The sequence below is a fragment of the Palaemon carinicauda genome, chromosome 2, assembly GCF_036898095.1.
Source record: "Palaemon carinicauda isolate YSFRI2023 chromosome 2, ASM3689809v2, whole genome shotgun sequence".
NCBI lineage: Eukaryota > Metazoa > Arthropoda > Malacostraca > Decapoda > Palaemonidae > Palaemon > Palaemon carinicauda.
Genome location: NC_090726.1, coordinates 29280149 through 29305087, shown reverse-complemented (window position 1 = coordinate 29305087; position 24939 = coordinate 29280149). Strand labels below are relative to the sequence as shown.

General features: G+C 49.7%; 1 protein-coding gene across 2 annotated transcripts in view; it reads right to left on the bottom strand.

Moving 5' to 3' along the window:
* Positions 1-24698, bottom strand: part of Msh6 (DNA mismatch repair protein Msh6) — a 72279-nt gene extending 47581 nt beyond the window's left edge. Inside the window, exons 1-4 of one of the 2 annotated variants that reach the window (XM_068354163.1) lie at positions 24451-24698; positions 6899-7058; positions 6506-6696; positions 2067-2219 (exon numbers count right to left, since the gene is read on the bottom strand). In XM_068354163.1, the coding sequence (XP_068210264.1) occupies positions 2067-2219; positions 6506-6696; positions 6899-7058; positions 24451-24592 (646 nt within the window). In that variant the 5' untranslated portion in view covers positions 24593-24698. The remainder of the gene's footprint in view (positions 1-2066; positions 2220-6505; positions 6697-6898; positions 7059-24450) is intronic. The other variant, XM_068354173.1, reaches the window with a different exon arrangement.
* Between the last annotated feature and the right edge of the window lie 241 nt (positions 24699-24939).

Genomic DNA, 24939 nt, shown 5'->3' with positions numbered 1-24939 from the left:
AGGATACATCTCCTTGAACAGAGCAAGAACTTTCCTAAAGTCCAAGGAGGGAGGCGTGGTCTTGGGTTCGTCGATGTCCGTATGCGGGTCGTCAAAGTGTGCAGCGTCGTCATCATCAGAGAGTCCATCGTCTGAATACTGAGGAGGAAGCGGCAAAGGAGTAGGAATTGGCTGGTCAGCTGAGTCCGGCAGCACGGGTGCATGCGTGACTGCACTGGACGCAACGTCATGGAACTGTTGGCCAGTCAGTGAGCTGGCAACAACCATAGCAGCGCGGGGGCGCAAAGCGTCTACTCCTGACTGACTAGTCTGCTGTGGGCGAGTAGCGGTAACCACACTGGGTTGCGGAGGTTGACGCACCGCGTCAAAACAAAACAACTTAGGTTGTTGTTGTAACTCGCGAACGTCAACGGAGGGTTCCGTGCGTCGCTGAACGTCAACATGCGGCTGGCAGGGTACACTGCGCATGGGTGGTGGGACTCTCACAGCTGGAGTGCGGGAGAAGGTAGCCTCAGCGTCCACTGGACGCACAACCGTGGTTGGTTGTAGGCTAACGGGTGGTGCAGCGTCAACCTTCTCCGCACGAAAGTCCTGCATTAATGACGTTAACTGCGTCTGCATGGTCTGCAGCAAAGACCACTTAGGGTCTACAGTAGCAGGTGCGGCAACAGACGGTGTTACTGCCTGTTGCGGTACCGCTTTGCCTCTCTTAGGAGGTGTGCAGTCATCGGAAGACTGCAGCGAGTCCGAACTGACCCAGTGGCTACAGCTGGGCCGTTGGACTTGCGCGGAAGGGACCGACTTGCGTTTAAGAGGCCGTGAGACCTTGGTCCATTGTTTCTTCCGAGAAACATCTTCCGCAGACGAGGAATAAATGGGCTCTCTCGTCTTCTTGTGGGTGGGGCGATCTTGGTAAGATACGTCCGAAACCACGGAGGGAACGTCTGTCCGCTGATTAAAGCCTGTCGAACCCTTTGGTCGTACGACATTGCTTCTCCCCTGGGCTTGGGAGCTTGCAAGAGGTCCCGGACTGGGAGGACGACAGGCACGAACAGACGCACCCTCAAGCGCAACACTAACACTTTCCACAACACTACCACTCACTTTGTCACTACCCACTGCACTCTTACCCTTCAACTCCTTGACGTCTGCCATGAGTTGGTTACGGTCACTCGCCAATGACTCGACTCTCACCCAGAGCCTGGATGGCACGCATCATATCTGCCATCGAAGGTTGTTGAGTGCTAGAAGGGGGATCAGGAGCAACCACTACAGGGGAAGGAATAGGTTGTGGGGCATGAGGAGAGGAAATATCAACGGAGCGAGATGAACTTCTCCTGACTCTATCTCTCTCTAGCCTACGTGAATATTTCAGGAATTCGAGAAAATCGAATTCCGAAAGCCCAACGCATTCCTCACATCGATCTTCCAATTGACAGGTTTTATCCCGACAATTGGAACAAACGGTGTGCGGATCGATAGAGGCCTTCGGAAGACGCCTTGAACAGTCCCTAGCACTACACTTTCTGTATTTAGGGACTTGAGAAGGGTCAGCCATCTTGAATTAGTCAAAGGGGAATTCAAAATCTATCCAAGTCGTCAACAAATAATCCAAAAATCAATAAAAGAATGCAAGGATGTATTGAAGATAACCTCTGCAAAGCGAAAGCTAATAACTAGAAATGTGTACTTCACCAAAATCTGTGAAAACCAATCCAGTAAGCAACAGCGAATTTTAGTAGGTCTTGCCGGTGGCACGACAGAGAGAAAATTGGTTCTTTGTTTACATGGAGTACTAAGTACCTGCTCGACAGATGGCGCTGTTGATGTACACCCCCTCCTGCATAGCGATCGCTGGCGTATTTTGACCGTAGAGTTTTTCTGTCGGGCAGCAGAGCTGCAGCTTATATAATCACCGGCTAAGTTTAATATTGAAAATTTGCAAACACAAATGCATAACTTGGATAATTAAAAGCTTTTGAACTTTGACATAAACCTTAGATTCTACAGCCAAATAACAACTATGCATGCAAGTGCTATTTCTTAAAAGCCTAGTTTCATCTCACCTGGCTTATACTCATCTTCAGATTCGCTATCAGAGTGGAGGATAATTCTACGGCGCTTTTTACTCGGCTCTTTCCCACTGTCCTTTTTATTCTTGTGGGATGATGACTTACCAATGTTGGCATCTACATTTTCTTTGCTTTTGTCACTATCATCTGAAATAGGAAAAACATTGGGTTACAATTGCTTATTCACCTGAAAAAGAAACTAAATACCTCCTAACATCAACCAGAAAACTAGAAACTCAACATATCAATCAGGTTATTAAAAACTCAATCAAAACACAGCTTCTGATCATAGGAAAGTAAGCAAAAGAAAATTTAATATCCGGAAAGTAAACAGATGCTCTGTGGTGCACAATATAAATTCTAGACAAGTACCGATAACACTATTTTCACTGATGGCTACACTCCGAATTGTACCAAGACCTGTAGGTGCTTCTAATTGAGGTACCGAGAGTAATTTGAATTTTTTCTAACTAAAAAAGGGTAAAGGAGATGTGCATGAGTGTTGTAATTCAAGAGGTATTAGTTTGTTGAGTGTAGTTGGAAAAGTGTATGGTAGAGTAATGATTAATAGGATTAAGGATAAAACAGAGAATGCAATCTTGGAAGTACAGGGTGGTTTTAGAAGAGGTAGGGGTTGTATGAATCAGATTTTTACAGTTTGGCAGATATGCGAGAAATATTTAGCAAAAGGTAAGGAGGTGTATGTTGCGTTTATGGATCTGGAGAAAGCATATGATAAGAGTTGATAGGGAAGCAATGTGGAATGTGATGAGGTTATATGGTGTTGGTGGAAGGTTGTTGCAAGCAGTGAAAAGTTTCTACAAAGGTAGTAAAGCATATGTTAGAATAGGAAATGAAGTGAGCGATTGGTTTCCGGTAAGAGTTGGGCTGAGACAGGGATGTGTGATGTCGCCGTGGTTGTTTAATTTGTATGTTGATGGAGTGGTGAGAGAGGTGAATGCTCGAGTGCTTGGACGAGGTTTAAAACTGGTAGGCGAGAATGATCATGAATGGGAGGTAAATCAGTTGTTGTTTGCGGATGATACTGTACTGGTAGCAGACACAGAAGAGAAGCTTGACCGACTAGTGACAGAATTTGGAAGGGTGTGTGAGAGAAGGAAGTTGAGAGTTAATGTGGGTAAGAGTAAGGTTATGAGATGTAAGAGAAGGGAAGGTCGTGCAAGGTTGAATGTCATGAATGGAGAGTTACTTGAGGAGGTGGATCAGTTTAAGTACTTGGGGTCTGTTGTTGCAGCAAATGGTGGAGTGGAAGCAGATGTACGTCAGAGAGTGAATGAAGGTTGCAAAGTGTTGGGGGCAGTTAAGGGAGTAGTAAAAAATAGAGGGTTGGGCATGAATGTAAAGAGAGTTCTATATGAGAAAGTGATTGTACCAACTGTGATGTATGGATCGGAGTTGTGGGGAATGAAAGTGATGGAGAGACAGAAATTGAATGTGTTTGAGATTAAGTGTCTAAGGAGTATGGCTGGTGTATCTCGAGTAGATAGGGTTAGGAACGAAGTGGTGAGGGTGAGAACGGGTGTAAGAAATGAGTTAGCGGCTAGAGTGGATATGAATGTGTTGAGGTGGTTTGGCCATGTTGAGAGAATCGAAAATGGCTGTCTGCTAAAGAAGGTGATGAATGCAAGAGTTGATGGGAGAAGTACAAGAGGAAGGCCAAGGTTTGGGTGGATGGATGGTGTGAAGAAAGCTCTGGGTGATAGGATAGATGTGAGGGAGGCAAGAGAGCGTGCTAGAAATAGGAATGAATGGCGAGCGATTGTGACGCAGTTCCGGTAGGCCCTGCTGCTTCCTCCGGTGCCTTAGATGACCGCGGAGGTAGCAGCAGTAGGGGATTCAGCATTATGAAGCTTCATCTGTGGTGGATAATGTGGGAGGTTGGGCTGTGGCACCCTAGCAGTACCAGCTGAACTCGGCTAAGTCCCTGGTTAGGCTGGAGGAACGTAGAGAGTAGAGGTCCCCTTTTTGTTTTGTCTTCATTGTTGATGTCGGCTACCCCCCAAAATTGGGGGAAGTGCCTTTGGTATATGTATGTATGTAAACAACCTGGAGTCCTTTATTAGGAGTATGATTTCTGGAAAGCTGGAACTCTGCTGTTAAAATTAATAATAAGGTGGCGTGTAGACCTTGCACATGGAGTCCTAGTGTGTGGGGACTTGTCTCTGGTAGACCCAACTCATCTGGCAATTATGCGTGTGGAGAACTATCCCATGGCAATCACACGAGTACCTGCAGAGGTCCTAAAACTAGTGGCAACCCTGTCACTTCACAGGTTGAGACTGTCCAGCATCTCCTCTGAGTGAATGGGTTTTTGCGAGGCAGTACACAGATGTCTGGATACTTGCCTAGATCCTCTGCCACAATTAGTGGATTTCCTGGTTTACCTTCATTGAGAGAAGCTCCTCTCAGTCTCAGCTGAGCTAGGTCTTTAAACTTTAGGACGTAGATCTTTCCTCCTTGTGGGAACTATTTATGCTTATAAGGAACTTCGAGCAGTCTGTCCTCCTAAGAACTTGAGCAACTTACAAGAATTGTCACTCAAGTTCTCAGGTCCCTCAAAAGGGCCCTGTATGAACCTTTGAGGCACACATTAGATTAAGAACTGGCACTGAAGATGGTATTCCATCTTGCCTTGCCCTCAGTGAAGCACGTAGGCGAACTAAATAGCATATCATTAGTCATACTAAGGGATGGAAGGTCTCTCACTTTCGTTGCAGTTTATTGCCAAGATTCGGAACCCAACTATTCATAACACTAGGTTTGAGTCCTCCATATCCTTCCTTAAATATGTGACCATAGATCTGGATGATTTGGATCTTTGTCCTGTGGGGGGGCTAGTTATGTGAAGTGGACTCGGCAACAAAATTTTTTTCTTAGCAGAGATAGGTTCAAGAAGATCAACACCACCATATTCTTCAGGCTTTGGGAACCCATCAAGCAAACATTTCTACCATCAGTTGAGGATCCAGACAAATCAGCTCAAGCACACATTCACAAAGTTAGAGGGATTAGGTCCATGCTAGCATTTACAATGTCAAGTTTTGAAGGCCTGTGTCTGGAAATGCCAGACAACCTTCAAGGCCCACTATCACCAGGAGTATACCCATATGTTTTCTCTCAGACTAGCGGTAGCTAATCAGCAGGTTGTGCATCAAACTTAGCTCCCATACAGGACAAGAAGCATCTTGTCCAAGATAGCAGTTGTAATGTAAGTCTAGGATGAGTAAGAATGATTTGCTTTTTTTTTCTTTCCTCCCCCTTCCCTTGGGGTGCAGCGATTGTGCTGTTATTTGCTAGATTGGATGCTGATGAAGGTAAGCTTCCATACAGTGAAACTTTTCTGTACAATCAAGCATAGAAGCAACTCCCCATCCTCCTTATGAGGGGATCGCTGGCCTCCGACCAGGGGCCGCTTCAAACACCACCGAAGGGACAGCTGATGAACATACCCATGAGGAACAAGCTTCTCCAAAGACAAGAGATGTTAGAGTAGTTGTTTCAAGTACCAAGCCAGTTATATATACTTGATGGTTGAGAAAACTACCACGTACTTCACCCTCTGCTTGACTATGATTGGATTTTACCAGATTAGGAACAATCCTAAGATTGTGACAAAATGCAAGAATTATGTAACTGCTTCTGAGAAGAGGACAGGATCAGTCAGTCATCTAGGTATCATAATACAGGTAGTCAGCAACTAACGACATACGCGACTTATGACTGTTTGACTTTACAAAGACTTTTTCAGTGATGACGTCACAAGTATGTCTGAAAAAGTACATTAATAGGAAAAATTTTCCTTGGAAATAATCTATTTTCTTGTATAAAATTCAACTGTTTTATCTTGGCAAGTTAGTATTTTCTTTTATTGTTAATATACAGTAGCCATTTTCAGTAAAAGTTACATTAAGAAAAGTTCTAATATCTGTCGAGTTCAGTAATAGATTCCCTTCCAAAAGGCCTACGATTAGTATTAGTATTCCCATTATCGAATATCAAGTAATGATAAAAAACATTTTGTGTCTCTATCGATTATTATGAGTACTACCTTAGCGTAAATTTGACTCTAGGCTAGTTTTATTTCATCTCGTATAATAGATCGATATTTATCAAAAGAAAGTACACTAAGAGGACAAATATTTTCTTAGAATAGTATATTTTCTTTTACATTATAAAAATGAAATACTTTAGCTTGGTAAGTTAGTATTTTCTTTAAGTTCTTGCAAGAAAAAAGAAAAAGGATTTACATCATTTGCATGTTATTCTTTGGAGAGAGAGAAAGAGAGAGAGAGAGAGAGAGAGAGAGAGAGAGAGAGAGAGAAAGAGAGAGAAGAGAGAGAGAGAGAGAGAGAGAGAGAGAGAGAGAGAGAGAGAGAGAGTGTGTGTTATAATCAAGTCATAGATACACTTACCCTCATCATCAGTATCCATGGCTTCATCATTATTCTCATCATCAGAAGGAACCATATCTACCAGGAGCATATTTCTATCCTCTTTGGATAGCTTCAGGGCCCCATCGGCTTCTTTCACTGCTTTTACCCATGCAGGGTCTTTATAAACAGGAATGCCATTTTCCCCAGGTGTGCAATAGGGTTTAACAAAACTGAAAGAAAATATATACATGCTGAATTTAACCGATAATAATCATCTAGCAATAAATTTGGATTTGAAATCATAGTAACATATTTACATTTGTAATCAGAACTCAAGAAACTAGATTGAAAAAAAATTACTTTATAAAAGTATTTGCAATCCAACATATAATTACAACATATAATAAAAAAAACAAAAAAGTCAAAACTTACGTTTCTCTAACCCAGCCTCGCGTTGGGGGATCATCGAAGAACTGAACATGGATTTGCCCCTTTCGTTTGAATGTTTTGTCAGTAGGGTTATCACAGATGAGACCCGGCCACCAAGGGTACCCGTCAAGTTTGGTCCAGACAACATCTAAGACTTTAACATCTGCCAAAAGGGATAGGGATATGTAGAAAGCTTTATGAACACAAAGTAAACATGAGAAACAGTGGTTTAAGACTGAGATAACGGGGAAGCAAACATCAAAACCTATCTCTTGTAGTATCCTAATCTGAATAGCACAGGTCAAAAGATTTGAAAATCAATTATTTATGCAAATATCATCCAGCTCCTTAGTGAAAGAATAACCAATTGGTGGATTGATTAGGAATTGTCCGACATTGTGACTGCACGTTATTAAGAACAGCGGACGCCTAGTAAAATATGAGATTTGACTTATACTCTATTTCTACTCAAAATAAAAGAAAAAAAAAACAATATTCTAAAACAATTAGAGGGTTACTGCTTATTCAAGAAATAATGTGCAAATAACAGTTGTATGCCCAAAACCACTACGCAATCTACACATATAGTATTGTGGAGATAGCATAACCCAATATATTGAAATGTGCAAGTTTTCTTACATATATGTACTGTATTAGGAAAACATGACAAATTCGAAGATAATTTGTATTTTTCCTAACCATACAAACCTTAGCTATTTACAAAGGGTATTACTTTTAGCGTAGCTGAAATGGCGAGCCATTAGAATTTAACGAGGGTGTATTACCCCCGCGCTAGTTAGCGGGGGGGTAGGGGAGTGGTAGCTAGCTACCCCTCCTCCCCCTCACACACAGGTGAATACTCACTTTCACTTAGAGGTAGGACTTGTCTTGGGGACAGGGCTGGCGGGCAAATATGTGTAAATAGCTAAGGTTTGTATGGTTAGGAAAAATACAAATTATCTTCGAATTTGTCATTTGTTCCGTAACCGAAATACAAACCACGCTATTTACAAAGGGTCACTTATCCCTTAGGAAGGATGGAAAGTCCCCAGCCATACTGGCTTTGGCTTTACCCGGGGACTCAGAATCCGAGTGAGTCGCACTCGAGAAAAGGAGTCCCTGCACCTCACAAGTTCCTTGCTCCGCAAGGAACCATGTGGCCTACGTAAGCTTGTGTGTGAAGGAAGAAGTGTGATTCGTCCTAGGCAGTTGACCTGGAGTTCCAGAAGGAACTCTGGGTTAGGACGTTCCCAATACCACCTCGTCAGGGTATGGGGGACGCGACAGTATTGACTCAATACTCGGAACACAAGGAAGCATGGTTTACCTGCAGAGGTTCGAGGTCAGCTATGCAGAGACCAGGATGCTGCTTCCTCGTAGAGGGGATGATGAAGAAAGAAGTAAGGGCCAGACATACTTCTTTCGTTCATGCAGACTAAAACCTGATAACAATGCCCTCAACCTTCTGCTACCTGTCCAAAAGGGAGCCTGAGGTTAGACCAGCTGTTGTGTAGCCACCACAGAGCGATAGAAAACGTATCGAGACTCCTGTGGGTCACGCCCTGCAGGAAGCGGGCTGCGAAGGTCATCAGACGCTTCCAGACTCCAGCTTGTAGCACCTGCGTCACAGAGTAGTATTACTCGAAGGCGAGGGACGTTGCGATGTATCCAACATCGTGCTGTAGGGCGACGTGACGGGGGAGGGTCTGAAGACAGGACGAGATGAATGTCCTTGAGTCCGGGCTGAAGAGGTATACTAGTGACTCTCCCCCCATGTCCTCCTTGTGTTCCCAAATCGGCTGCAACTGAGGACAAACTGCAGCTGTTCCCAGCGCTAACCTCTCGATTCCTTACTGGCAAGAAAGAGAAGGTCTTGGGACATCAGACACAGAATGGAGACTCGAAATCTTGAATGAATCGGACCGAAGGGCCGGGACCCTCAGATTCTGAGTCTAGCCAACAACTCAGGAGCGAGCCTGAATGTTGCCTTCCCCTCTTCCTTAGAAAGGGGGGAGTAGTAAGAGACCAAGAAGATTGCTTACACACTGGCCGTGGCCAGAGTGAGCAGAAGACCCAAGGCGGAATACAATCCGAGGCCTGTCGTAAAAGGGTCTTGAGAAGATCTCTTAAAGGACTAAAAGTCCGAGCCATGCTCCAAGTTGGAGGTCTTCCTCCGACTAGGGCAGGGACGATCGTAGTTTCGCATGAGCGAGGATAGATCCAGCGGGCAGGAAAAAATTATTCCTTTAAGCCTGAAGGTCAGGGAAAGGCTGAGCGACAGGCTTCATTGCCGAGAGCGGAAAGGAGTTTCCTCCCGCCGAAAGGCAATAAGACTGCTATTGCTGGAGAAGAGGCCTCAAGGGAAGAGGTATATCTCCCACGGCACCAACCACCTTAGACTCTTCACTTTGCCTGGGAGACCCCTGTGGATGACTATCGCAGATGACGCGACCTCCGTACCGCGACTGTAGCGGGTTGTCTCTTCTAGAGGAGGAAGCGTAGTGTCTCCAGGCATGAAGCCGAAGCGACGTCCCGGTTCGGGAGAGATGTCGCAGTGTGGTTGCTTGAGTAGTCTGCGCCGTGGGAGAAGCTCTCCCGGGAGATCCGTCAGGGGAAGCAGAGGGTCCAGAAACCGTTCTGCGCGTAGTCCCAGTGGAGCTCTCCCATTGAAAGGTTGACAGACAACCTGGTCTTGTTGAGGCCCATTGTCCGCACACAAAAAGGAGGGAAGACGCAGGCGTCGAAGTTGTCCCACCATCACCGGAATGCATCTTGCCAGTGTCTCGGGGTCTGAGACTGGGGGGAAGACTAGCGGAAGCTTGAGGTTCCAAGCTGTCGCGATCAGGTCCCCCAGACCAGCACTTGCTGGTTACCCAAGGTCAAAGACCCCTAGGTACACTCTCTCTATGAGGCTCTGCTCGGATAGTCTGAGAGAAACATTCCCCTGCCTGGAATGAGAGAGCCGATGGTGGTATTGAGAGAATCTCAATCATCCCAGTATCTCTACTGCAAGATGTGAAGGTGTGAAAATGCGTCCCCTGCTGGTTAGAATGAAGTCGACGCGCAACGGGGAGACTCGGCAGTAGCTGTAGGATCTGAAGAGGGGCCAGACTAAGGCCCCTAAGCCTGCCTGAATGATGGAGAGGTATCCTTCAGGTCTTGACCATAGGCCTGGACCGGAACATGCCCCCCCCCTTTCCTTTGACGAGTCCGAGAACCGCATCAAGAATGTGGGGAAAGGACGAGAATATCCACTACCATCAAGAGGCTCCATAGGTCAACACCCATTGCAGGTCTAATAGTTCCGCTGGTCCCATAGGGCCAGGGAGTCCGGTTAAACATTGCCTGAAGCCACCGGAACTTGGATCGCCCCACATGGAACTTATCCTGAGGCGACCGTTCGGACTATAGACGGGTCAATGAGGAAAGAAGAACAAGGAAACGTTTCAAGGTAGGGCTGAAAGCTCTGCTTGACTGAGAACAGGTACTGCGACTCTCCTCAGTCTTGCCACAGTCAACCGAAAGGAAGGCTCGGAGGATGTGGTAACAGAATCTGGCGTCCCCAGGTGGTCACCCATCCAAGTACCGACGTTGCTTAACCTCGCTGGATGGACGAGAAGCGGGGTTTCCAATGTGGTAAGGCGGTTGACTCAATATCGTGGTAAGGCGGTTGACTCAATATCATGGCCAGATACTCCAGATGTTGAGGCAGAGGAAGAGAAGGCTCCAAGCAAAATACCATGAGCCCACACTCATGGTAAGCATCCGGAAGCTTGTCCCGGAGCTGAAGAAGATCGAAACCCGAGCCTACAGGAGTTGACCAGTCCTCCAAACAGCAGAGGAGGCGGAAGCCTGCCCCTGAGCGGCCAAGAGGAAGGCAGGGAGAGTTCTCTGGGGAAACAAACCTGCTATGCCACGGCGGGATAGCCACACTGCATCATAAGCAGGAATACTTGCAGTCTAGGCTGAATTCGACGAGCACCCTGGAAGATGGATGGAATGGAAACTGAAAGTACCCGTCCTTCCGATCCAGGGTTTTTAAGGAGTCCTGTCGCCTCGTTACCAGTCTGATCGATTCTGCTGGCCGAAGTTTGTTCGACAAACTTGATCGGGGCTGAGAGGTCGACTATGGACATCCCCTCTCAGATCCTTCCTTACAAGAAAGGATCGACTGAGGGGGCCGGGGGTGAAGCCGTCGATGATCCTAAGGAAGACCTTCGTCTAAGGTATGGATCATTCTGCCCAACCGGGCAACTCTGCTGACGCTATGGCATAGAGGTTCAGAGACACTGAATTCGCTGACAGAGACGGCAGGCGCGATATCCTTGGCTACTCACAGAGAATATGCGGGATTGGGCATCGGGAAGCTGTCATTCGGATGAGTAACCTTAAGCATCCTCCCAGCGAAAAACCTGCAATCCTAGAGTTCGTGAACTCCTTTTAGGACTATGCCCCCCCGGGGGAGTCTCCCGTGCCATCTGTTCCTGACAGGAGAAAACTGCAATTGGACACCTTGTCCCAGTTGTCGTAGCCGATAACTTAGGCCGACGTGGTTGAAAGAAAAGGCGCTGGAGCCCTGCAGAGTCTGGAAGAGAGCGCCTTGGAGGAGTGAAACCGGAAGTCGATTTACTCCGCACAGCAGCTGTCTAAGTCTCTGTCCTTGGGCACAAACAAACTCTTCTCAAGGATGGAAGGGTGTCTGAGGTCGTCGACCTCCACAGATGAGACACCCGAAGGAAGCCCTCAGTCAGCGCGTCCAGATGGTACAACATCGAGCTTGTCCGCAAGTTAGATACTTAACGACGAAAGGCCAAGGTGCCTGAGCTCGAGAGGAGGAAAGTACCCTTGATCTTCCTGTAGCTTCCTTGAACCAAACCTCGGGCCGTAACCGAGGAGGGAAAGAACCTGGTAAGCTCCCAGAGGAAGAGGTAAGCAGTCACCCCTTGTCCAATGGAGAAATCTTGAACGGAAAGCCGCCCCCCCCCCAAAATCCTTCCAGGGAATGACGGGGAAGGGCTAACCCAGGTTCAGGAATAGAGGAGTGTTGCTCAGATCTCCCTTAAGTTTCTCCTATTCTGCAAGTGCCATGCTCTGTGTTTACGGGGTGAGACAGTGTTCTGGAAATACGCTCCAGAAGAACTCGCCAGGCTGGTCATGCTGCGAAAACCCCATTGGGAATCGTGGTCGCAATTGCCCTGGAGCTCGCGCGACGGGAATTCCTGGTGGTCGGCGGTAACCCATAGACTAGCAATGGATACTGCAAGAAATAAGCCGACATTTGTGCGAAGAAACACTGTAGGTTCGCGCGACGGAACACCATCCGTCTGCGCGATGGAAAAAACCGTTGGTTCGCGCGTGGGCGAACATTGGAGAGCATGAGCGTAGACGTGCAGGCACGTGGGCGTGTGGGCGCGCGGTTGCACGGGCGAGCGGTCGTGAGGGTGGGCAGGTGGATGAGAGTGAGTCCGAGGCGGTGAACGCAAGCGTTAGCGCGATGGCGAGGAAACGCGCTGCCGCGTGGGCGAGGAGGACTGCTGGCGATATGGATCAACAAGCGATCGGTGGTGAGCTGGTGAGCGCTAACGCGCAGGTTGGCGATGGCGCGTTGTGATATGCCGACGCGATGGTCGAGCAGTATGCGCAGGTGAGCGATCGTGCGATGGCGAGCAGTATGCGCAGGTGAGCGATCGCGAGCAGTGATCAGCATGCGCAGGTGAGCGATCGCGAGCAGTGATCAGCATGCGCAGGTGAGCGATCGCGAGCAGTGATCAGCATGCGCAGGTGAGCGATCGCGAGCAGTGATCAGCATGCGCAGGTGAGCGATCGCGAGCAGTGATCAGCATGCGCAGGGTCGCGCGATGGTGATCAGCATGCGCAGGGTCGCGCGATGGTGATCAGCATGCGCAGGGTCGCGCGATGGTGATCAGCATGCGCAGGGTCGCGCGATGGTGATCAGCATGCGCAGGGTCGCGCGATGGTGATCAGCATGCGCAGGGTCGCGCGATGGTGATCAGCATGCGCAGGGTCGCGCGATGGTGATCAGCATGCGCAGGGTCGCGCGATGGTGATCAGCATGCGCAGGGTCGCGCGATGGTGACCAGCATGCGCAGGGTCGCGCGATGGCGATCAGCATCTGCAGGTGGGCGATCGCGTGATGGCGAACAGCATACACAGTTGAGGGTCGCGCGATGGTGATCAGCATGCGCAGGGTTGAGCGATGGCGATCAGCATCCGCAGGTGTGCGGTCGCGCGATGGCGATCCGCATCCGCCGTTGAGGGTCGCGCGATGGCGATCCGCATCCGCCGTTGAGGGTCGCGCGATGGCGATCCGCATCCGCCGTTGAGGGTCGCGCGATGGCGATCCGCATCCGCCGTTGAGGGTCGCGCGATGGCGATCCGCATCCGCCGTTGAGGGTCGCGCGATGGCGATCCGCATCCGCCGTTGAGGGTCGCGCGATGGCGATCCGCATCCGCCGTTGAGGGTCGCGCGATGGCGATCCGCATCCGCCGTTGAGGGTCGCGCGATGGCGATCCGCATCCGCCGTTGAGGGTCGCGCGATGGCGATCAGCATCCGCCGTTGAGGGTCGCGCGATGGCGATCAGCATCCGCCGTTGAGGGTCGCGCGATGGCGATCAGCATCCGCCGTTGAGGGTCGCGCGATGGCGATCAGCATCCGCCGTTGAGGGTCGCGCGATGGCGATCAGCATCCGCCGTTGAGGGTCGCGCGATGGCGATCAGCATCCGCCGTTGAGGGTCGCGCGATGGCGATCAGCATCCGCCGTTGAGGGTCGCGCGATGGCGATCAGCATCCGCCGTTGAGGGTCGCGCGATGGCGATCAGCATCCGCCGTTGAGGGTCGCGCGATGGCGATCAGCATCCGCCGTTGAGGGTCGCGCGATGGCGATCAGCATCCGCCGTTGAGGGTCGCGCGATGGCGATCAGCATCCGCCGTTGAGGGTCGCGCGATGGCGATCAGCATCCGCCGTTGAGGGTCGCGCGATGGCGATCAGCATCCGCCGTTGAGGGTCGCGCGATGGCGATCAGCATCCGCCGTTGAGGGTCGCGCGATGGCGATCAGCATCCGCCGTTGAGGGTCGCGCGATGGCGATCAGCATCCGCCGTTGAGGGTCGCGCGATGGCGATCAGCATCCGCCGTTGAGGGTCGCGCGATGGCGATCAGCATCCGCCGTTGAGGGTCGCGCGATGGCGATCAGCATCCGCCGTTGAGGGTCGCGCGATGGCGATCAGCATCCGCCGTTGAGGGTCGCGCGATGGCGATCAGCATCCGCCGTTGAGGGTCGCGCGATGGCGATCAGCATCCGCCGTTGAGGGTCGCGCGATGGCGATCAGCATCCGCCGTTGAGGGTCGCGCGATGGCGATCAGCATCCGCCGTTGAGGGTCGCGCGATGGCGATCAGCATCCGCAGTTGAGGGTCGCGCGATGGCGATCAGCATCCGCAGTTGAGGGTCGCGCGATGGCGATCAGCATCCGCAGTTGAGGGTCGCGCGATGGCGATCAGCATCCGCAGTTGAGGGTCGCGCGATGGCGATCAGCATCCGCAGTTGAGGGTCGCGCGATGGCGATCAGCATCCGCAGTTGAGGGTCGCGCGATGGCGATCAGCATGCGCAGGTGAGCTAGTAGCTGGCGAACCATGTTCCTTCAGAAGTGTTGGAGAACGTTGGCGTGCCGGCTGTAACACACGTGGGCGATCCGGAGATCGCTGGCGCGCTGATGATCGCTGGCGGGCTGATGATCGCTGACGAGCTGATGATCGCTGGCGAGCTGATGATCGCTGACGAGCAGAAGGCTACGCGTGGAAGCCTGAGCAAAGAAGAAGAGTCCTTGACCCCTACCTGAACCGAAGTTCTAGATCGCGAGGGCGAACGTGGGCGCACAGGGCGCGTAACAGGAACCAACAGGAACCGCAGGGAAGATCAACTTGAAAGCGCTGACGAACAGGAGAGCGCTGATGAGCAGAAGGGCGCGCAGGGAACCCTGACACGCAAGGGAAGAACCCCCGTGGGGGCAACCCTTTGCCCCGAAGGGATCGTTGTCCGCCGGGAGACTGATGTCCGTCGGAAGACCGCTGTCCGTCGGAAGACCGCTGTCCGTCGGGCAGACCGTTGTCCGTCGGGAAGACCGTTGCCCGTCGGAAGACGAGATCAGACTGCTGTCCATCTGCACCAAGGCGGAAGATCAAGAAAAAGGAGTTGTAGGCTGCAAACGGAGATCCAAAAGGCGCCTCAAGCACCCTTATAGGGAGATGAGAGGCCCTTACGACAAGGCGGACGGTGGGCCTTACGGCGAGGGAGGCCAACAGCAACAGCAACAGAAGAAACCTCCGAAGAGGAGTCTCTATGAGTGTACTCTCTCGCGAACGAAAGAGAAACACTTCGTGGAAGAGACTGGTCAGCCAGTGACCTAAAAGGAGCAATCCTCCGAAGAGGAGCTCCTGCAGTTGCCCAGCCCCTTGAGCGAAACTGCAGGTGCGACCGCTCAGCACCAAGAGCATAGTCGCACGAAAAAAAGGCAAGAGAAGAACCCCCCAAAAGGGGAAAAACTCAAGCCTGGACAGGAAAAACTTCCCTCGGAAGGAAAGTTATCCGCCCAAGGAGGCAAGCCTCCTGACTGTTCTAAAATGAACTGGAGAGCTGTCCGTCGACACGGGAGTACTACCAGTAGAAGGAGACACGCCCCTTACGAAAATACAAGGGGGGAGGCAGCAACAGCCGAATCCCCAGGACTCCACCAGACAGCTCACACCGTTGCTATATTACAGTAACGAACTAGATCGGTAACTGTAAAAAAATAAAACAAATAATATTAGTACACATTCATTCCCCCGGGAAGGCTCCGAAGAGGAATCCCAAGGGAAAGGAACAAGAATTACACAACAGGCACGTGCCCTCACAACCACTTACACTCACGGAAGGAGAGCTGTAACCAAAACAGAATTATAACAATTATAATTATGTAATTATGTAATTTAAAAATGAATGAACACTAAAGAAAGAACGAAAACCCCGAAAGGAATCGTTCTACAAGCTGAAAAACAAAAAACAACTACAATTAGATTCATAACTAATTGATACAAACGTACGGCGTAGCAACCCCCCACACGGAAAGGAAGCTAGGCTACAAGGGCGTAGTAACACGTAGTAAAAGGGTGAACGACCTCAAGAGAGAGAGAGAGAAAGACATAAGTCAAACTCGATCGCCACCCATAAAATACGCCGTGGTGGCCTAACTGCCGAGGCCTCCACGTAGATATCGTACACTACACACACACATCTGAAAAGGAAACTTACTTATTTCTATACTCAAATATATATACAAACATGAAAACATGTTTCCATATATACTGAGTAAATGAAAAGTAAGCGATTAAGTAAAGACAAAACAGACAATGGCTGCCAAGCGAGGACCAAGACAGAGACGTCTGTCACAGCCCGAGCCAAAAGTTAAAGTGAGTATTCACCTGTGTGTGAGGGGGAGGAGGGGTAGCTAGCTACCACTCTCCTACCCCCCCCCCCCCGCTAACTAGCGCGGGGGTAATACACCCTCGTTAAATTCTAATGGCTCGCCATTTCAGCTACGCTAAAAGTAATACCCTTTGTAAATAGCGTGGTTTGTATTTCGGTTACGGAACAAATAAGAAATTTTAATAGTAGTTTGTGTCTTTCCTCGCTATACAAACAAGAGTCAATACGGGGAAATGTCAACACAGCTGTTGAATTGGTTAAATATTGGAGATGAGCATAAGCAAGTAGCTCTGTACATTTTCCTGTCAAGGACTTTCCATTTCAACATTACTCGCATTTCTGGTTAGTTTCTTTATCAATGCTAAGGCAAAAAACAACCATTCAAACTAAAAAAATAGGAGGAAACATTAATCGGCATTGGATAGGACACAAAATTATTCCGGCAATTTTTGCAGCCGAGGACAATAGAGTATATGGATCAACAAGCGATCGGTGGTGAGCTGGTGAGCGCTAACGCGCAGGTTGGCGATGGCGCGTTGTGATATGCCGACGCGATGGTCGAGCAGTATGCGCAGGTGAGCGATCGTGCGATGGCGAGCAGTATGCGCAGGTGAGCGATCGCGAGCAGTGATCAGCATGCGCAGGTGAGCGATCGCGAGCAGTGATCAGCATGCGCAGGTGAGCGATCGCGAGCAGTGATCAGCATGCGCAGGTGAGCGATCGCGAGCAGTGATCAGCATGCGCAGGGTCGCGCGATGGTGATCAGCATGCGCAGGGTCGCGCGATGGTGATCAGCATGCGCAGGGTCGCGCGATGGTGATCAGCATGCGCAGGGTCGCGCGATGGTGATCAGCATGCGCAGGGTCGCGCGATGGTGATCAGCATGCGCAGGGTCGCGCGATGGTGATCAGCATGCGCAGGGTCGCGCGATGGTGATCAGCATGCGCAGGGTCGCGCGATGGTGATCAGCATGCGCAGGGTCGCGCGATGGTGATCAGCATGCGCAGGGTCGCGCGATGGTGATCAGCATGCGCAGGGTCGCGCGATGGTGATCAGCATGCGCAGGGTCGCGCGATGGTGATCAGCATGCGCAGGGTCGCGCGATGGTGATCAGCATGCGCAGGGTCGCGCGATGGTGATCAGCATGCGCAGGGTCGCGCGATGGTGATCAGCATGCGCAGGGTCGCGCGATGGTGACCAGCATGCGCAGGGTCGCGCGATGGCGATCAGCATCTGCAGGTGGGCGATCGCGTGATGGCGAACAGCATACACAGTTGAGGGTCGCGCGATGGTGATCAGCATGCGCAGGGTTGAGCGATGGCGATCCGCATCCGCAGGTGTGCGGTCGCGCGATGGCGATCCGCATCCGCCGTTGAGGGTCGCGCGATGGCGATCCGCATCCGCCGTTGAGGGTCGCGCGATGGCGATCCGCATCCGCCGTTGAGGGTCGCGCGATGGCGATCCGCATCCGCCGTTGAGGGTCGCGCGATGGCGATCAGCATCCGCCGTTGAGGGTCGCGCGATGGCGATCCGCATCCGCCGTTGAGGGTCGCGCGATGGCGATCCGCATCCGCCGTTGAGGGTCGCGCGATGGCGATCCGCATCCGCCGTTGAGGGTCGCGCGATGGCGATCCGCATCCGCCGTTGAGGGTCGCGCGATGGCGATCCGCATCCGCCGTTGAGGGTCGCGCGATGGCGATCCGCATCCGCCGTTGAGGGTCGCGCGATGGCGATCCGCATCCGCCGTTGAGGGTCGCGCGATGGCGATCCGCATCCGCCGTTGAGGGTCGCGCGATGGCGATCAGCATCCGCCGTTGAGGGTCGCGCGATGGCGATCCGCATCCGCCGTTGAGGGTCGCGCGATGGCGATCAGCATCCGCCGTTGAGGGTCGCGCGATGGCGATCAGCATCCGCCGTTGAGGGTCGCGCGATGGCGATCAGCATCCGCCGTTGAGGGTCGCGCGATGGCGATCAGCATCCGCCGTTGAGGGTCGCGCGATGGCGATCAGCATCCGCCGTTGAGGGTCGCGCGATGGCGATCAGCATCCGCCGTTGAGGGTCGCGCGATGGCGATCAGCATCCGCCGTTGAGGGTCGCGCGATGGCGATCAGCATCCGCCGTTGAGGGTCGCGCGATGGCGATCAGCATCCGCCGTTGAGGGTCGCGCGATGGCGATCAGCATCCGCCGTTGAGGGTCGCGCGATGGCGATCAGCATCCGCCGTTGAGGGTCGCGCGATGGCGATCAGCATCCGCCGTTGAGGGTCGCGCGATGGCGATCAGCATCCGCCGTTGAGGGTCGCGCGATGGCGATCAGCATCCGCCGTTGAGGGTCGCGCGATGGCGATCAGCATCCGCCGTTGAGGGTCGCGCGATGGCGATCAGCATCCGCCGTTGAGGGTCGCGCGATGGCGATCAGCATCCGCCGTTGAGGGTCGCGCGATGGCGATCAGCATCCGCCGTTGAGGGTCGCGCGATGGCGATCAGCATCCGCCGTTGAGGGTCGCGCGATGGCGATCAGCATCCGCCGTTGAGGGTCGCGCGATGGCGATCAGCATCCGCCGTTGAGGGTCGCGCGATGGCGATCAGCATCCGCCGTTGAGGGTCGCGCGATGGCGATCAGCATCCGCAGTTGAGGGTCGCGCGATGGCGATCAGCATCCGCCGTTGAGGGTCGCGCGATGGCGATCAGCATCCGCAGTTGAGGGTCGCGCGATGGCGATCAGCATCCGCAGTTGAGGGTCGCGCGATGGCGATCAGCATCCGCAGTTGAGGGTCGCGCGATGGCGATCAGCATCCGCAGTTGAGGGTCGCGCGATGGCGATCAGCATCCGCAGTTGAGGGTCGCGCGATGGCGATCAGCATCCGCAGTTGAGGGTCGCGCGATGGCGATCAGCATGCGCAGGTGAGCTAGTAGCTGGCGAACCATGTTCCTTCAGAAGTGTTGGAGAACGTTGGCGTGCCGGCTGTAACACACGTGGGCGATCCGGAGATCGCTGGCGCGCTGATGATCGCTGGCGGGCTGATGATCGCTGACGAGCTGATGATCGCTGGCGAGCTGATGATCGCTGACGAGCAGAAGGCTACGCGTGGAAGCCTGAGCAAAGAAGAAGAGTCCTTGACCCCTACCTGAACCGAAGTTCTAGATCGCGAGGGCGAACGTGGGCGCACAGGGCGCGTAACAGGAACCAACAGGAACCGCAGGGAAGATCAACTTGAAAGCGCTGACGAACAGGAGAGCGCTGATGAGCAGAAGGGCGCGCAGGGAACCCTGACACGCAAGGGAAGAACCCCCGTGGGGGCAACCCTTTGCCCCGAAGGGATCGTTGTCCGCCGGGAGACTGATGTCCGTCGGAAGACCGCTGTCCGTCGGAAGACCGCTGTCCGTCGGGCAGACCGTTGTCCGTCGGGAAGACCGTTGCCCGTCGGAAGACGAGATCAGACTGCTGTCCATCTGCACCAAGGCGGAAGATCAAGAAAAAGGAGTTGTAGGCTGCAAACGGAGATCCAAAAGGCGCCTCAAGCACCCTTATAGGGAGATGAGAGGCCCTTACGACAAGGCGGACGGTGGGCCTTACGGCGAGGGAGGCCAACAGCAACAGCAACAGAAGAAACCTCCGAAGAGGAGTCTCTATGAGTGTACTCTCTCGCGAACGAAAGAGAAACACTTCGTGGAAGAGACTGGTCAGCCAGTGACCTAAAAGGAGCAATCCTCCGAAGAGGAGCTCCTGCAGTTGCCCAGCCCCTTGAGCGAAACTGCAGGTGCGACCGCTCAGCACCAAGAGCATAGTCGCACGAAAAAAAGGCAAGAGAAGAACCCCCCAAAAGGGGAAAAACTCAAGCCTGGACAGGAAAAACTTCCCTCGGAAGGAAAGTTATCCGCCCAAGGAGGCAAGCCTCCTGACTGTTCTAAAATGAACTGGAGAGCTGTCCGTCGACACGGGAGTACTACCAGTAGAAGGAGACACGCCCCTTACGAAAATACAAGGGGGGAGGCAGCAACAGCCGAATCCCCAGGACTCCACCAGACAGCTCACACCGTTGCTATATTACAGTAACGAACTAGATCGGTAACTGTAAAAAAATAAAACAAATAATATTAGTACACATTCATTCCCCCGGGAAGGCTCCGAAGAGGAATCCCAAGGGAAAGGAACAAGAATTACACAACAGGCACGTGCCCTCACAACCACTTACACTCACGGAAGGAGAGCTGTAACCAAAACAGAATTATAACAATTATAATTATGTAATTATGTAATTTAAAAATGAATGAACACTAAAGAAAGAACGAAAACCCCGAAAGGAATCGTTCTACAAGCTGAAAAACAAAAAACAACTACAATTAGATTCATAACTAATTGATACAAACGTACGGCGTAGCAACCCCCCACACGGAAAGGAAGCTAGGCTACAAGGGCGTAGTAACACGTAGTAAAAGGGTGAACGACCTCAAGAGAGAGAGAGAGAAAGACATAAGTCAAACTCGATCGCCACCCATAAAATACGCCGTGGTGGCCTAACTGCCGAGGCCTCCACGTAGATATCGTACACTACACACACACATCTGAAAAGGAAACTTACTTATTTCTATACTCAAATATATATACAAACATGAAAACATGTTTCCATATATACTGAGTAAATGAAAAGTAAGCGATTAAGTAAAGACAAAACAGACAATGGCTGCCAAGCGAGGACCAAGACAGAGACGTCTGTCACAGCCCGAGCCAAAAGTTAAAGTGAGTATTCACCTGTGTGTGAGGGGGAGGAGGGGTAGCTAGCTACCACTCTCCTACCCCCCCCCCCCCCCCGCTAACTAGCGCGGGGGTAATACACCCTCGTTAAATTCTAATGGCTCGCCATTTCAGCTACGCTAAAAGTAATACCCTTTGTAAATAGCGTGGTTTGTATTTCGGTTACGGAACAAATAAGAAATTTTAATAGTAGTTTGTGTCTTTCCTCGCTATACAAACAAGAGTCAATACGGGGAAATGTCAACACAGCTGTTGAATTGGTTAAATATTGGAGATGAGCATAAGCAAGTAGCTCTGTACATTTTCCTGTCAAGGACTTTCCATTTCAACATTACTCGCATTTCTGGTTAGTTTCTTTATCAATGCTAAGGCAAAAAACAACCATTCAAACTAAAAAAATAGGAGGAAACATTAATCGGCATTGGATAGGACACAAAATTATTCCGGCAATTTTTGCAGCCGAGGACAATAGAGTATTTGACAGGAGTGGGGGGCTGGGCTCCTTGACCACGCTCATCACCTGTGGATAACTACCTCATTAATGATTTTGACAGCTTTTCAGGCTCCGCCAAAGACATTCCCTATTCTAAAGTATGAAATGTTTATGTATGCCTAGGAACAAACCTAAACTATAGCATGAATTCAGAAAAATATATGGGATATGGTATTTCCAGTAATATTAAAGTCTCTGACCTCTTTCTGACATTTTTTACTTGCACTAAAATAAGTAAAAGTCAGAAAGAGGTCAGAGAGCAAGAAGGACGAATGGAAGCGGGAACGAAGGTATAAACTAGAATGATAAAAAGGGCGTAGCGCAGTGCACTGCGAGAGGTGGGCTAACGGCAACCCCCTCCTACAAAGGAACAAAGACACGTAAAAAAAATATTATAGTTTTTAAAAGCTTTGTCCTATTCAGTCACTAATAATTCTACACATTGATATGCAGTTAAGTAAATTTATGGCACTGAAATGCAATTAGGGTAGGATCAGGGGATAGCTGCTACAATAGCTCTCTCTATTTTGATTATGACCAGAAAATAAGACATCATACATTTCCTGATACAATTTACTGGTAAAATGACCTGGTGTCCTAAAGTAAAATAAGGACCTGGTGTCCTAATGTAAACTAAGGACCTGATGTCCTAATATAAAATAAGGACCTGGTGTCATGTAAAATAAGGGCTTGGTGTCCTAATGTAAAATAATGACCTAACGTCAATGTAAAATAAGGACCTGGTGTCCTAATGTAAATAAGACCCGGTGTCAATGTAAAATAAGGACCTGGTATCCTAATATAAAAAAAGGACCGGTAATTGTTTACAACACCACGCTCTCCATTTACTCCAAAATAATGCAATCCTGCAGTTCTCATCTTGCACAATAATTAGGTGGTTATTTATATTCTGGGAAAGCAACAATTAGCAAGATATATTGAGGAATAGGGAAGTGGTTATGAAAAGAAAATAGCTCGGTTTCCTCACTAAACGACATGGAACTGTCATGTCAACATAGTCAACCAAACAGAATTGATGATGTCAGCGTACATGAACAGAAGTTTGTAATGCCAGCGTACATTTGATAAACTGTATATTCAAAATATACTTAATTAAAACAGGATTAATTACTCAAACGTGTCCATAAAATATGCAATTTACAAATAGTGACACTTGAGTAATCACTCAATTTTTTATTAAGTATATTTTGAATATACAGTATATCAAATGTACGCTGGCATCACGAACTTCTGTTTATGTACGCTGGCATCACAAATTCTGTTTGGTTGACTATGTTGACATGTCTGTTCTATGTCGTTTAGTGAGGGAACCGAGCTATTTTCTTTTAATAACCCCTTCCCTGTTTGTCAACATATCTTGCTGATTATTGCTTTCCCAGAATTTAAATAACCACCTACTGTAATTACTGTGCAAGAAGATGAGAACTGTAAGATTGCATTATTTTGGATTAAATGGAGAGCATGGTGTTGTAAACAATTACCAAAGGACCTGGTGTCCTAATGCAAAATAAGGACCTGGTGTCCTATTATGGTTTAAGGAGGTAAGGTGAGGTTTTTATATTTACTAAGGTAGTGTCAATATACCATTTACTCCCCCTCTATTTGGCTACTTCAATATACTTTGATTAAAATCATGGCCACTTGGGTCAGTTTAAGCAAGAGGGAAATGTGGGGTGTCCCCCACCGGAACATTTGTATATCAACGGCCTGTTCCTCCAGCGAGCATATTATATGGACACTAACTAACCTAAACACCCACCCTTAACCTAACCTACAACCAGTGCCCTTACCTATTTACCTAACGAGGGGGCTAATGACCCCTGCGACCCCCTTTACACTGCGGTATTCTTAGTCAGCCATCACCATACATACAGGTGGCTGCTATCACACATACAACCCCCCAAAAGGATAAGACCACATCATCCTAAGTTTGGTTACAGGGAACATTATAGTTTGACATTTTTTTTAGTGCCGGTGTGACGGTCTGAACCAAACCCCCGGTCTCAGAATTCTCCTTGATAATCTGCGCATGCGCGAACATTACCGTTTGCTAGTGCATACGAGGTTGATGTTTTATTTTCCTGTAATGTTAGCGTGCGCAGCTTAACATTACCGCTTGCCAGTACATACGAGCTTGATGTTTTATTTTCATGCTAGCAAAGCGAGCTAATGGCGGAAAAGAACCATTATACAATGTCAAGGAGAATTCTGAGACCTGGGGATCGTTCAGACCGTCACACCGGTGGACGAATAAATTTCAACATCTTCCTATATAATCTATACCTATGGTAGCGCTACTGTACATCACAGGGAGCCTATGTAAAAGAACGGACAGGACATCTCGTGTACAAACAAAACTACCTAACTTACGCGCCATGTCCTTACCTATTTACCTAATGAGGGGGAAACGCCCTCCTGCGACACCCATTAGACTGCCGTACTCTTAGCGACAAGGTTATAAATAACCGAGTTATGGGACATGGCCGTCATCATACATACAGCCACCGAAACATTTGTTACACGTCATTAAAAACTCTTCATGTAAAATTTCGTGGCAGTCAGAAAAGCAATATGTAACATGAACACCAAATCACCATTCGGGAATTAAAAGACCATCTTACCAGGAAGCTTGGCCTAACCTTATAGGGAGAAGTACAGCCTAAGCAACGTCCAAACAAACAAAAGCCACAGATTACTTACTAGAAGTGCACTAAACGCAAAGGCAAGCAAGCAAATAGTGTTCCACGAAACTGTGACAAACATCCAGACACCAGGCTTAGTAAACAAATAATGTCAACAAACCAACAAATCTGATGTTCGCGTTGCTGAGTTGCTCACCCAATCCTTTTAATTTCAGCGTTCCCGGCGATGACGTCTCTTGCTTGGGCTTGGTCGGCTTCGGGGACTTGGAGAAGAACGTGAAGAGGGTGGGTTGTTTCGACATTATCAAAATTCAAGTTGGAATTGGAAGGAATAACTTCAGCGTGGCACCTACAACAATCAAGGTTCCCACCGCGGCACCGCCACCGTGCTTCTACGGCCCGCCAAAACACATTGCTTCGTGACAGAAAATGGGATTTCATCGGTAACTATTTTCATGGACTGTTTTATTATTATTATTATTATTATTATTATTATTATTATTATTATTATTATTATTATTATTATTATTATTACTGCAATGCTATTCCTTCTCTTAAAATGTTTTATTTGAATTGTTCATTATTTTTCTTGTAGCATTTATTCCCTTATTTCCTTTACTCGCTAAGCTATATTTCCCTACTGGAACCC